Raw genomic sequence first — 15,065 nt, forward strand, 5'->3', positions numbered from 1 at the left:
CTGCTTGTTTCAGTTTTTGAAGACTCTGGAAAGTTGAACAGGTTTTTTTGGTGGGGGGAGACTGAAGAGGAATTAGAAAGTTTTCTTCTGTTTTAGGTAAATATATTATGAGAACACGTTCAGTTCAGTTCAGTTGCTCAGTTGTGTCCAACTCTTTTCGACCCCATGAATGGCAGCATGCCAGGCCTCCCTGTCCATCACCAACTCTCGGAGTTCACTCAGACTCACGTCCATCAAGTCAGTGATGCCATCCAGCCATCTCATCCTCTGTCGTCCCCTTCTCCTCCTGCCCCCAATCCCTCCCAGCATCAGAGTCTTTTCCAATGAGTCAACTCTTCGCGTGAGGTGGCCAAAGTACTGGAGTTTCAGCTTTAGCATCATTCCTTCCAAAGAAATCCCAGGGCTGATCTCCTTCAGAATGGACTGGTTGGATCTCCTTGCAGTCCAAGGGACTCTCGAGAGTCTTCTCCAACACCACAGTTCAAAAGCATCAATTCTTCGGCGCTCAGCCTTCTTCACAGTCTAACTCTTACATCCATACATGACCACTGGAAAAACCATAGCCTTGACTAGAACATGTTAAACTACCCTAAAACTGAGAGATAAAATACTCCTTGAGTTTTGAAAATAATGTTCACTTGCAGTTAAGTCTGATTTTCAGAAAGTCATGGATGATGATTGAGTGACTTGGGTAGTTGGTTTGAACTTAAAATATTTAAGACTGAGATAGAAAGGGAGGGACAAGCCTTTCTATTATTAACAATTAATGAAGTAATTTTCATTAAAGGCATAAATATGGTTGGCCTAGGAGTGTATCATCTTATGTATACATAGTATTTTGGTTCTGGATTTTATAATTATTGTTGTTCAGTTGCTCCGTCTTAACTCTTTTGCAACCCGAGTGGGCTGCAGCCCGCCAGGCTCCTCTGTCCATGAGGTTTGTCGGGCACGAACACGGGAGTGGGTTGCCGTCTCCTTCTCCAGCAGATCTTCCTGACCCGGAGACAGGACCTGCGTCTCCTGCCCGGGCAGGTGCATTCCTTACCACAGAGCCCCCAGGGAAGCCCTGGTTTTGTAATACCAGGAAACAAGACTTTACAGGACAGGCAACAGACAGCAGGTCATGTTTGTCTTTTTCGGTTTTTATGATCAACACGTCATCTCTGCATTACTTTCACTTTGTTGTAATGGACTAGAGAGTGGCAAATGAAAGTTAAGATCGGGGACAGTGCCTTATAACACCACTGGATAGGGTAATATGGCACTGTTTGGTTCGGGTTGAAATTCAGCATAGAGACTATAGGAGTGCCACATGTAATTTTGCAGTGGGTGCAAAGTGGTGTTGGAAAGCTTTGAGAGGAGAAAGTGACTGCTGTAGAAAGAAAATCAGGCAGCCTAAAAAAACTTAAAATTGTTGTGTGTATGAAAGAAGACAGCTGCTTCCTTTACCTGTTGTGCAGAAGAGGGGTCCGTGTGTGTAAGGTGATTTTCATGCTTACCCTGTAGGCTGCCCTTCCTCCAGGGAGTAGGGACTGCAGTTGACCCGGAAGGCTGCTGTTTGGTGTTGGTTTTCAGTCCTCTCTGCTTAGGAGAGCACAGGTTTGTCTTTGTTCTTCCTCACTGGCTGCAGTGAGGCACTTAACTCCTGAGTTTTCTAGAACCTATAACAGAATTCCTGAAAACATCACTGCATGTGTGTGTGTGTGTGTGTGTGTGTGTGGAGTGTAGTGCTGTGCTTTAGTAGTTTGCCGGCTTTTCTGTTCATCTTTAAATGTGTGATGTAGGGTTTAGATCTTCTTTCACCATTTCCCAATTTTAGTTTTTTCTTTTTTTTCCCATGCTAGTCTGTTTTCCTTTAAACAGACATAAATAACATAACATAAATCTAAAGTTCTGTTCTTTCTAATACTAAGTCCACTTTAGAATTACCTGAGGAGGCTTAAAACAGAAACACCAAACCAGTTAAATTGGAGAAGGCAGTTGCAATCCTCTCCAGTATTCTTGCCTGGAGAATCCCATGGACAGAGGAGCCTGGTGGGCTACAGTCCATGGAGTCCCAAAGAGTCGGACACGAGCCAAGTGACTTACACACACATGCATGCACACACACGCAAACCAATTAAATTAGACTCCAGCGGTGGGGCCCAGATTTCAGTTTATTTGCTGACATCTCCCTGCACGTCTGATACACAGCCATGGTTGAGAACCACTGCTCCTGTGCTTAGAACCAGCATGCCCTGGGGTGGGAACTGTCAGAGGGAGTTGAGGGCGGATGGGACTGTCAGGGAAGGAATTACCTGTAATTGAAATTCAAATACAGGAAACACTCTCTTGAACGTACTTTGAACTCAGGACAGTGTACCCCTGAATTTTGTTCTAGTCCCTGACCATAACTGCCCCATTTTCCACCTTTCTCTCTTTTCCCTCTTGCTGCACCTGCTCTTTTATCTCATGAAGATCCCCCATGGGGTATGTTCTTGAAGGAACCTTCCCTGTGTGATTCTGCTGTATCCCCCCATGAACGCTTTCCTTCTAATTGCTTGGCCTTATGGTTTATCATTGCAGGTACTTGCTTTCCTCTCGCATCTAATTGGCAAACCCCAACCTTGAAATTACGCCAACTGTTCTCTCCCTGTGGGCTTCCCAGGTGGCTCAGTGGTGAGGAATCTGCCTTGTCGAGCAGGAAACTCGCATTCGATCCCTGGGTCAGGAAGATGCCCTGGAGGAAGAAATGGCAGCCCAGTCCAGTGTTCTTGCCTGGGGAGTCTCACAGACAGAGGAGCCTGGTGGGCTGCAGTCCACGGGGCCACAAAGAGTCGGACACAACCTCAAAACTACACCGCCACTACCACCTTGCTCTTCTGTGGGACTTGAACATTTTGAAGAGAACTGTGCAAACTCACAGAGTGGTAGGGTGCCGCTTACAAGTTTGTAATCTCATCTCTGTCGTCTGCTTGGGACTGTATGTCTGTGTCTGCAGTCTTTCCCTCTGCAGGAGTTCAGTGTTCTCTCCAGCCCTCTGCCTCGTCTGCAACAGATACTCGTATGTACTCCTTCGGAGAGAATGGAATGTCTCCAGCCGTGTGAGCTCATCCAGCTTTGCCCTCCCGCCCCACCCTAAATGCGCGGGCGCCTGTGTTCACCCCTCTGCTGCCCGTTCCGGAGACGAGAGGGGCGTCCAGAGGCAGCTGCCTGTGTTCACCCCTCTGCTGCCCGTTCCGGAGACGAGAGGGGTGTCCAGAGGCAGCGGCTCTGTTTGCGTGCAGGATCCTCTCCTCTCCTGCCCGGGAGCCTGGTTCCGTCTTTCACTCCTTGCCACGTGACATGGGGACGTCTCTCCCATCAAGTTAGAATAGAAACAAGCATCACTGCTCCAGATTCTCTCCGTCTTCACCCTGTCTCCTTCCCTTCATCTTGAAACTTCTTGGGGAAAAGTCTAGAATTGTTCCAAATCTGTTGCAGTCTTGCCTTTGGCTCTAAGTACCATTTGAAACAGCTCTTGTGGACAGTTTTCAGTCTTCATCTTTCCTGATGTCTTAGCAGCACTCAGCACTGGTTGATTATTCTCTCTTCCCTGGCCCTGTGGGATAATTCTTCCCTGGGTCTTTGCCCGCTCCGCTCATTTTTCTGGTGATTCATTTTCAGTTTACTGGCTTTCTGTCTTTTGCTTCTAGCTCACATGTTGAATTTTCTATGGTTCTGTTCTTTGTCTCCTTATTGTTTTCACCTTCCTGAATTATCTCTAGACATACCTTCTCTGTACTGATGACTCTAAATTCATTTATTGTTCAGTTGCTAAGTTGTGTCAGACTTTTTGCAACCCCGTGGACTGCAGCATGCCAGGCTTCCCTGTCCTTCACTGTCTCCCGGAGCTTGCTCAAACTCATGTCCGTTGAGTTGGTGATATCATGCAACCATCTCATCCTCTGTCGCCACTTTCTTCTACCCTCAATCCTTCCCAGCATTAGGGTCTTTTCCAGCGAATCAGCTCTTTACGTCAGGTGGCCAAAGTATTGGAGCTTCACCTTCAGCATTAGTCCTTCCAATATTCAGGGTTGATTTTCTTGAGGAGTTACTGGTTTGATTTCTTTGCTGTCCACGGGACTCTCAAGAGTCTTCTCTAGCACCATGGTTCTTGAGCATCAGTTCTTCAGTGCCAGTGATTCTATCTTTTCCCCTTCTATTTGCTGTGACGTGTTGAGACTGGATGTCATGATCTTCATTTTTTGAATGTGAGTTTTAAGCTGGCTTTTTTACTCTCCTTTCATTCACCCTCACCAAGAGGCTCTTTAGTTCCTCTTCATTTTCTGCCATTAGGGTTCTATCATCTGCATATCTGAGGTTGTTGATATTTCTCCTGGCGATCTTGAGTCCAGCTTGTGCTTCATCCAGCCCGGCATTTTGCATGATGTACTGGGCATATAAGTTAAATAAGCAGGGTGACAATATACAACCTTGACGTACTCCTTTCCCCATTTTGAACCAGTCCATCGTTCCATGTCTGGTTCTGACTGTCGCTTCTTGACCTGCATACAGGTTTCTCAGGAGATAAGTAAAGTAGTCTGGTATTTCCATCTCTTTAAGGATTTTTCACCATTTGTTGTGATCCACACAGTCAAAGGCTTTAGCGTAGTCACTGAAGCAGAAGTAGGTATTTTTCTGGAATTCTCTAGATTTTCCTATGATGCAAGAGATGTTGGCAGTTTGAGCTCTGGTTCCTCTGTCTTTTCTAAATCAACCTTGTATATCTGGAAGTTCTCAGTTCACATTCTGTTGAAGCCTAGCTTGAAGGATTTTGAGCATTACCTTGCTTACATGTGAAATGAGAGCAGTTGTACAGTAGTTTGAACATTCTTTGGCATTGACTCTAGCCCACCAGGCTCCTCTGTCCATGGGATTCTCCAGGCAAGAATACTGGAGTGGGTAGCCAATGCCTTCTCCAGGGGATCTTCCCAACCCAGGGATCGAACCCAGGTCTCCTGCCTTGCAGGCAGCTTGTTTACCATTTGAACTACTCGGGAAGCCCCAAATATGGAATGCTTCATGAATTTGGGTGTCATCCTCGAGTGAGGGTCTTGCTAATCTTCTCTGTATCGTTCCAGTTTTAGTGTATGTGCTGCTGAAGTGACCACTCTGTAAATTCATATCTTAACCCAGACCTCTCTTTTGATCTCTGGACTTGCGGATCTCTGTCTTGTGTATCGTCTTTTCTCAGTCGATCACCCTCCTCAGCTTGCTCTTTTGATCTCATGCTTTGTGAGAGGCGTTGCCCTTGACTCTGATTCCTCGCGGGGTGGAACTCTGGTGCCGCCTTCTGGACCCATGTGCCTCTCTTTGGGATTCAGCTCCAGTCCATCCCCAGCCTTTGCGCCTTTACTTCTGTGGCGTCTCTTTCAGGGAGCTGCTTGTTCATTCCAGCCGCTCCTCTCGGTGCGCGTCCTCACCATCACTCTCCTGACCGAGCCGCTTCTTCCTCCTAGTGTCATCTCCTTCCGGTTCTCAGGGACCATCTTATTAAGAAGCAGTTAAGAACAGAGGCTCAAGAACCAGAGCGTCTGGGTTTGCATCTCCTGTTGCTACTACTTGCTTTATCACCTCGCGTGATTTGCTTAATCTTTCTTTGCCACATTTCTTTCTATAGCATGGGGATAATACAGTGCCTGTCTCATAATGAAGCTCTGAAGATATGAGGAGTTAATAGAGTGTACGTCAGTGTTGTCTAATAGAGCTTTGTACGATGATGGCTGTGCTCAAAGCAGTAGTCACTCGCCATATGGCTCTTGAGCCTCTGAGATGTGGCTGGTTGACTGTAGAACTGAAGTTTAAATTTTCTATACTTGTAATTTAATTGAAATAGCCCCCTGTGACTAGTAGCCGCAGCCCTGAGCTGCACATGCCTCGTGCTGTATAAATGTTACCTGTTACCCTCTTTCTAAAACTCTTCTGAAGGTCCTCAGTGCCAGATTCTGTGGCGTGCAGAGTTTGTTTAACTTTGACCCCCTCTTTACCTTCCGTGTCGCTCCAGTGCCCTTGGGGCTCCTGGATGCGGTGCTGCTCTGAGGGTGGTCCCAGGGCCAGAAGAAGCAGTGATGTCCCTGGAAAACCTGTTTGAGGCACAGATTCTTGGCCCATTCTCACGCCTGCTGAATCACTCACGGGGGGTGGGGCACAACAGTTTGTAGGTTAATAAGCCCCCCAGTTGATTCTGAGGCGTGCGTGCTAGGGCTTGAGAACCGCCACGCGTTCCCGGCTACCTGGTGTTCCTCAGGTCCACCGTGTTTTCTCCTCCTTTGTTTTTCTCCTGTCTAGATTCCTTTTTCTCCTCTTCACCACTCAGCTCTTACTTAACTTTGAAGACAGCCTCGGCATAGCCTGGACGTATTCTCTGTTCCCTGTTACCCGTCTTGCTTCCAGGCTGATTTAGCCAGTCCGTTCTCCAGGAATGGCTTCTCTCTTCTCCACTCCCTCCTTCAGGCCCCTGATGCACAGAATGCCCCTCCTCGTAGCCCGTTTGCATCGTATGGACCGTGAACGGAGGATCTGGCTGCTCATCTCTGTGCCCCATCCGCCTCACACAGTGTCTGGTGCTTTGCACGTATTTCTGCAGCATCTCCCAGGTGCCAACACAGTGGTCAGGTCCTGAGTGGGGGAGATGCAGCCCTGACAGTAACGCTCCAGGGGTCGGGCTCTGGCGGACTGAAGCAGGGCTGAGGCAGTGTGCCATGGAAAGGCGGAGGGGGTGGGGAAGGTGAGGGAAGCCTTCTCAGAGGAAATCACATGTGAGCAGTTAGAAAGTGGGGAAGCAAGTGGGTGGGGTGGGAAAGAGAGTGGTTCCTGCAGAAGGAACAGCATGTACAGAGGCCTAGAAGCAAAACATTGTAGGCCCACAACAAACGTTTAATTGAATACGAGTTTAAAAAAAAGCAAGTCACGTGTCTAACTTTTGAAGTGCTACACTCTCCCCAGCAAACTTTAGTTAGCACTTTATAAGGTGCTTTTATATTTGATATCATGCTTTCTTTGAGCTGATGTTTAGAGGGTAACCTCCAAGCCAGCAGAATACATTTATCTTTTTTCTTTCTTCCTTCCCTTTTGCCTTTTATATGGTAGAAGAAAGAATGTATCTGAAGCATTCTTCTACAGAGTGGGGGACACATCGGTGCTAGCAGAGGTAAACACATTCCTTTTATTGCATAAGAATAGGCCAAGATTTTAAGCAAGCAGCTTCAAATTAAGGGCACTGACAAGCATGTCCGGAGGAAGGCTGAGAGGTGGCCCGCGTGACCGTCGCAGCTGTGGGCACTCTTGGAGCCCTACTCTGTGCTGGCCCCTTTTACCCTTGTTGCTGCCGTCCCAGGCTTCTCGTTGCTCTCACTGACCCTCCGTTTTAAGGGCATCAGTCCTTGGTTAATGTGCTATGTAAGTTCCCTTTTTGTAGCTGTTGAATGCCTGCTTTTGTCTCTATGAGACTTTATATGTGTGCTTTTTAGTAAAAAACTCATCGTTTACTCTCAGAATGCTTTACAAGTAGTTTGGCTCCATCAACTACTAATTTTGGAGAAAGAAAAAAACACAGTTTTGTTTCTGATAACTTCAGCAATGCAGACAACTCCTAACGTTAGCCTAGAAAGCTAGAGAAGGGAAAAGAGAAAGTCTTTTCCCCCCAAACTTTATACGGGTGGTAATAACATGTTCTGAAGCGTTCCACAGATTGAAATGGGTTTTGCTTTCATCCATATTTTGTTTTGACGTAGTATTTGTAGCAGGGTAAGCAGTCCAGGTGCTATGGTGGCCAGGTTTTGCTTATTCAGAATTGTGTGGTTAGTTAAAGGAATAAATAGATCTAGAACCAGATCTCACTCTCTCTCTCCTTTTTTTGGTGGTATCTTTGGTTTGGGTATCAGGGCGATGGTGGCCTCATAGAATGAGTTTGGAGGTTTTCCTTCCTCTGCAGTTTTTTGGAACAGTGTAAGGATAGGTGTTAACTCTTCTCCAAATGTTTGAGCTGTCAGGCCCTGGACTTTTGTTTGTTGGGAGGTTTTAAATCATGGTTTCAGTTTCAGTGCTTGTGATTGGTCTGTTCGTATTTTCTGTTTCTTCCTGAACCAGGTCTCTTTCAAGCCCAGTACTCTTTCAGCCACATTAGGCTGCCTCTTGTTCACGAAGAAGATAGCGTTTAAAAAAAAAAAAAGTGGGTGCTTCTTTAGCATTTTTAGTTACATATATCTGTTAAACCATGTATCAAGTCAGACGTATTATTAATCCTTATACCCAGGTCTTGACACATTGTTAGATGCTCAGAAAATGCTTGTTGAGTGGAAACTGTCAGGTTTAAACTGGAAAGGGGAATGATAGAAATAAGGTTGTTGTTGTCTTCTTTTTTTTAAGTATTAAGTCTCCTAGTGAACTTAGAAGCTGAAACCATTTATCCTCTTAAAATATATAGATTGAAGGGAGAGACAGTTTCTGATGTTTTCTGCAAATACTTGACACCTCAGCTGTAAAGTGCCTTCTGCTGCTTCCTTCAGGGTAATATTTGTTCTGTTACCCACGTAGTGTTTTTAAAAGTTTAAGAAATTGTGTTTCCCCAATAGGTAATGCGTTCACTAGTACGTAAAATTGTAAAACGTACAGCAGAGGAGTATTCCATGAGACGCAGGCTCCTCACTCCAATTCCCTGGGCGACCAGTTCTCTTCCTGGGAGCCGTCAGTGAGTTTTGTTCATTTTTACCTTCCGAAGCGACCTGTGTGTCTGTAAGCAGCCGCTCTCTGTGCATCCCGCCACACCCCCCGCCCCCCGCCGCCCCCCGCCACAGTTGATAGTGTATCTTAACATTCTGTTCCGCACCCTCCTTTCTTCCCCTCCCTGCTTAATGACAGAGCTGAAGTGTGTTCCATATCAATGCATGAAGTTTGGTGGCGTTCCCTTGTGTGGGTGTGCTGTAATTCACGTAACTAGTCCCATGCTGATAGACATTTGTTTCCAGTTTTTTTTGTGACTACAAATAGTACTCAGTTAAATAACCTCCTTTGTATGTTGTTTTACTAACAGATTCCTAGAAGTGGAATGATTGGGCAGACTGTGTCTTTCTTTGTAATTTTGATGTTTCTAAGTTTCTCCCCATGGAGATTCACCCAGTGTGTGTATGAGAATCCTTGTTTCCCTCCACCCTTTGGAGCAGTTTTTTCAGACCTTTTGATCTTTGGCAGTCTGATAGTCTGATAAATGTATAATTGTTACCGTTTTTGACTCTGTCCTTTCACTCTCATTGGAGTTTGCTCTTCTAGCCTAGTGACAGAGACAGCCTCTGATCACCTCTGATCCACCTCTGAACCTTTCTGCTACTAGGCTGTTTTATGCCTGATTTCTTGAAAATATGCAGTTTTTAGAGATCATTGTAAATCTTTTTTAAACTGTTGCCTTAAAAAATATGTAGGTCTTTTTGCTGGATCTCTCTGGTAAGCATTGACTTATACCGATAGATTTCTGTTGAGTAGAATGAGCCCCCTTTGCCCACCATAAAAATCTTAGCCTGTCGCTTTACTACTCCTGGCAAGGAATATATGATTTAGTATGACCTTGTTCGTCAGTCTTTTTAAGTGCTTATATTTGAAAACACATAATTTTGAATAAATACTGTATGCTAGGTCATACATTTAGGTCATACCAACCTTTTAAGGAAGCTTGTCTATTTTATGGAGGAAACAAAGGCTCATAGAGGTTGAGTGATTTGCCCAAGGTTGTATAGCTTTAGTATGTATGTGCCAGGGTGTAGAGGCTGGTGGAGTGGTCCAAAGGAAAAACACTGTGAATTCGGAGTTGAGATAAACTGAAACTCTGGGAAACTGGTGCAGGGGTTTAAAGTGCTTCCTAGATTATCATATTAATTCTGATTAGCTTAGGGCTTATATTAAAGAGCACATACCTTGACCTCATCGATTACTTATTGTTTGATTTTTAAATTACTTTACCCTCCATGAGCTTCAGTTCCTTTCCTGTAGAAGAGAAGTAACCACCTTAGGCATCCAGCAACTGCCTATTAAAGATTGTTTCAGGCTTGAGCAAGTCACGGCTCAAGTGGTTCCTTTCTTTTTTTTTTTCCTTCACTTAAAAAAAATAAGCAGCAGGAAACAGTGCTGATTTCCCTCTCCTTTCTCCAGAAAATACCAGAACAAAACCAAACAAATTGATTTATTAACCCACAAAATACTGCCATCATATTTTAAAGGCTGAAGTTTTCATGAACACATACCCACTTTTAACAGGACATAGAAGCAGACTTCTAGATAGATCAAAAAACATATTTCACACATCTGTAATCCATTTAAGTTAGGGTGGATATTCTCTGGTTATATTCTTGTAGAAATAGGGACAATATATGACAATCCCTCCTTTGTCCTTATTTTTAAGTAACAGTATTTCTCTCTTCTTTAGTAAAAATACCAACCAAAAAACTAACAACCCTCACCACCCCCACCCAGAGTACCCCCTTTGTTAAAGCTGTCAAAATAAGTATGTATTTTGTATCTTGAAGTTCAAGAGTAGAGTAAGGATGAAGCCTTAGAGTTGTTGTTTTTCATCATGCAAAGCAACCTGGCCCATATTGAAAATCAAACCAAGGACTTTAATATAATTAAGCACCATGTTGTATAGTACTGCTTCTCAAATTTTCATCTGGAGATCTTGTTAAAATGCAGTTTCAGGTCTTTGCCTGAGATTTTGCATTTCTAACAAGCTCAACACTTCCACGGCTGCACAGAACACCCTTTGAGCAGCAAGTTTCTGTAGGACTGAATTTCTCCTTTACTCTTGACTGATTGTCCTAAGTCATATACTTAATTTCAGATACTCAGCAAATTTCCCCTGAATGCCTGTGTCGCAGGCACTGTGCTAGGACTGGGGTTGTAATGAGAATGCTAGGGAGACACTGCTGTCAGTCAAGGGAAAGCCACGGGAATAAAAACAATCAAGTAGTGAAGTAGTGTGGACATGTCCAGGGAACTCTGAAAAAATCTAAGTGAAAAGCTGCTTTTTAAACAGGTTTATGAAGATCCTGAAACTGGATTGTCTGATATGTTGTCATCGAAGTTCTCAGTAGATGTAAGGTGAAACTGAATTGTCAGTCTGAAACAGATGTTGGCAAACTTTTTTTTTTGTGAAGGGCCATATAGTAAGTATTTTGGTCTATCTGACCACTCTCTGGTCTCTGACACAACTACCCAACTCTGAGCAAAGCAGCCACACGTATCTTCTTGTAAGATTTTGCCTTTAGAACCGCTGGCGGGCTGGATGTGGTCTGAAGGCCGCAGTGTGCCCACCCTGTTTATTACACCTCCTATATTACACTCCGTTGTAAGTTGTGTGGAAAATAACTTAAAGTAATAATGATTTATTTAAAAAATACGTTCTCTTGGAACATGTTCATTTTCCTAGTGATACCCCTGAGAATGGATCATGCATGTAATTGTCTTTTGTCCTGTGTATCATCGGGAAAAGATGGGCAAAGAATTATACCTAATACTCTTATTGAAGAGCAGCTCAAATGCCCATTTCATCCTTTTCTTATATTGGAAAAGAAGCTATGACAGGTAAGAGGGGTTAGGGAGTTTCAGTACAGCTATGTAATGAAACATTTCCATAATTTACTTTTTCTGGCCAGTATTGAAGAACATGTAATTTCTGGATCAAAGGAGAATGACGTCGTTGGGTACTCAGATCAGTTATTATCATTTAAGGTGATGAATAGAATTTAAGCTCTGGAGTTTGCTTTCTGGTCTCGCCGCTTAACTAGTTGTGATCTTGAGCAAAGAATTTATAATCTCTTTGCCCCTCAGTTTCTTAGTAGGATCATGACCCTGAACACAGTTTTGGGGATGATAAGAAACGCTATTTGATAGAACTGGTAAACAGTAGGGCCTCAGTAGATGTTACTTTCCCTCCCTTCTGATCTGTTTGAAAAATTAAGAAAAACATGTCTCTGTCACATAAGAATGTTAAAATCTTCTTGGAGGTAAAAAAAGTGATAGAGGAGCATGCTCAAAATAACATGCAGACAAATATAAGGCCTCTTACTAGAGAAGTAAGTAGGTAAGAGTTGTTTAACTCTGGAACTGAAGTCTTAGAAATTTTTTCAATCCAAATTCCTATTTTTACAGAAGAGATTGCATGACTTCCACTAAGTATCTCTATGTTGTCTTTGTAAATAGGTAAAGAAGGAGACTAACATTCATCCACTAACCAGATATTACTGGCTCTTGGTTAGGAATTTCTTTATCTCTAAGCTAAATTCATCTTGTTTCACTTTAAACACTTAATAGCTTTCTTTGCTTATTTTGAACCCTTGGTAAATGTTGATTCAAATAATTTTGTCTTCAGCAGAGATGTAAATTAAATAATCTTGATTTATTTAATGTTGCCACTAGGAACAAATTTTTAATGACATATTTGTAGTTCTTTTAGCTTAGTTTTTTTGGCAGACCTAAAAATTTAAGTAATATTAGTCTTTTTGAATTGCATCAGTAGAAGGGAATACTAACAAGCCAAAAAAATGATACATTATATATGTGTGTGTGTGTGTGTGTGTGTGTATATATATATATAAATTACTATTTAATGGCTTAACTCAGTTCTTTTCTGTCTTGGGTTATTGTAGTTGTCTTTCGGCTGGCTTTCCTTCATTCATCCAATAAATAGGTAATGATACCTGGCGTGATAAATGCTCCGAATTGAGCAGTGAACCAAACGGGTACAAATCCCTGCCCTCATGGAGCTTGTATTACCTGGCAGACTCCAATCTAGCCTTCTGAAACTCACGTCTGTATTGTCTGATTATTCTCTCTAAAATGTCTCGTCTTCCGTTGTTTAGAACCTTCAAGCCTGTTGGATTTCTGTTACTACGTGGATAAAATTCAAGCTCCTTGGCCTTTTTGCAGCTTCATCTGTTGACACACTCTTTTTGACCCACTATCTTTCAGCATATCACAGTTCCTTGTAAGCACCACATTCTCTTGCCTTTCAGTTTTTATATGTATTTATTTCTGTTTGGAATGTCATTCTTTTAGACATTCCTCCAGACAAAACCAAAAATAGCTAATAAGCCTCCTTGAACGACCCACTACCATTACTGGTTTGGTGAGATGACTTTCTTCCTGTATGACCATAGCAAGTATATTCTCATGGTATGTTAGGCATGCTGGGTTTTCTCCCTAGATTATGATAGTCTGTTTAGCTGCATCTCCTACTGGAATTAAAAGCAAATTGCTTTTTATTTCTTTATTTTTCAGTGTCTGTCAAGGGGCTTGGCTCATAGTTTGAAATATCCATTGAACAGTGAATGAAATGCACGAACTTCTATCTCAGTACTATCAAGATACCTAGAGAGTGTTGGGGGTTCATTCAATAAATCTTTAAATCTGTGGAGTGCTTACTGTGTGCCAGGCAGTAGATAAGTAGATGACCTGCTCCGGGTGAGTCTGTGGTAAGACTAACAACTTCCTCACTTTTACAACAAGCTCTCTTTTCTTTTTAATCATTACACACACACAGACATCATAAATAGTACAGATGAGTCAGTAGTCTGTACTAGCAAGTATCCAGTGTTGATGGTATCTTTTAAATACAGCAGTGTTTTAAACTAGTGAATAGAGACTGATGAAAATGTGGGGATCCACAGACCATTTTAAGGGCATATGAGGAAGGAATGTGAGTGCTGGTTTATCAGGAAACCTTCTGTGGACGCCTTCTGGTGAGGTTAAGAAAGTGTCCACATCCAAACCCGGAGGAACGGGTTACTAGCTTGGAAGAACATTCTGGAGACCACAGTGAAGTAGTCTTTAAGAATTATTGCATCACTGACCCTGGATGGTTCAGAGAGTGATGCTGTAGATGAACAAAAACTGCCAACAAAAAATGAGCACTGACGACTCGCAACAGGAGAGTGTTCCAGAAGAGATGAACTCTGAATGCAAGAAAGGTGTAAGACACGTAAAATTCTGCTTACATTTTTCTTTCTTGTTTGCACAAGATTAATATATGATAAAATATATCTAAATAAGAACACTTACAATCTGTTTACATTAAACATTGAGGTAATAAGAGTCTGGAAAGAACTGGAGCGGGGGGATTGGACATACAGATGAGTACCAAAGCGCTAGTGTTTTTTGCCCCCTCAGGGATCCAGAGTTATTTGGATAGTTTAGTAGCACACACAATATATTTTAAACAACTGTGCTCATTAAATCATTGCATTTATTATCTTTAAAAATGTGAAGGCTTCTAAATGGTTTCTTCCCCTGATTAAGAACAGAATTTTAACCTTTAAATGTTACCCTTGGAGAAAAATTTTCTTCTGTTCCGGTACCTCTCACCTTTGTAATAGCGCTATCTACTTGTATATCTCAAATTTCACTAATATCCCTTTTTTTTTTTTTTTTAAATAATAGTCACTTTCATATTGCAGTTCTTTTTGACTCTTATCTTACACCTTGGCTCTTGTGTTTGTAGCTGTCGGTCTCTCGAGTTGCTTTTTTTATAGAGATGTTGAAAGTGCTTCGTGTCCTCATGCTGGTGTTTTCACGGATATGCGTATGTAAATCCACGGTTTTGGAAAGGACTGTTAAAGTATAAGGTGTGTGTATATTTGTTATGAGGAAAAGATTTAATCTTTGATGAGCCTTGATGTTAATTTTTATTGCTCCGTTTTAATACTAATTTTAAAACAGTAAGCAGAAGAGGGTTGTGTTTTCCAAATTGCTTCCTTGGTGTACCAGTTACTGAGTTTGTGTTCCGAGAACAGAGGAATCCCTGTCGCAGTGAGTTTAGGAACAGCGCATATTCATAGTTCACATAAGCACATTAAAGGCGTTGTGGAATCCCCACCCTACACCTTTTCACTCTGCTTAAATAAGCCTGTTTGTATAAGGCAAGGCACCTTCCCACCTGTTACTGCCCTTGAGATCTGTTTAGGAACCACAGCGATTACACTTTGTCTGGGGCTCTAATATGCTTTCAGATCCTGGCCTTTTGGTTGTTAGTGGCAGGTAGAGTCTTTGCTCTTGCCTGCTTT

At 42.8% G+C, this 15,065-nt stretch overlaps 1 protein-coding gene and 1 non-coding gene across 4 annotated transcripts in view; one reads left to right on the forward strand and one right to left on the reverse strand.

Annotated features, from left to right (window-relative positions):
- Nucleotides 1-15,065, forward strand: part of KAT6A (lysine acetyltransferase 6A) — a 108,781-nt gene that overhangs the window by 11,313 nt on the left and 82,403 nt on the right. Inside the window, exon 2 of one of the 3 annotated variants that reach the window (XM_070364194.1) lies at nt 7,111-7,171. The exons of the other annotated variants lie outside the window; for them this stretch is intronic. Within the exon in view, the coding sequence (XP_070220295.1) occupies nt 7,111-7,171 (61 nt within the window). The remainder of the gene's footprint in view (nt 1-7,110; nt 7,172-15,065) is intronic. 3 annotated transcript variants of the gene reach the window in all.
- On the reverse strand, nt 5,026-5,132 carry LOC138985993 (U6 spliceosomal RNA). The gene has a single exon (XR_011462946.1). It is a non-coding gene; the product is annotated as a U6 spliceosomal RNA (small nuclear RNA).

Source organism: Bos mutus, chromosome 27 (assembly GCF_027580195.1).
Source record: "Bos mutus isolate GX-2022 chromosome 27, NWIPB_WYAK_1.1, whole genome shotgun sequence".
In the NCBI taxonomy this organism is placed as follows: Eukaryota; Metazoa; Chordata; class Mammalia; order Artiodactyla; family Bovidae; genus Bos; species Bos mutus.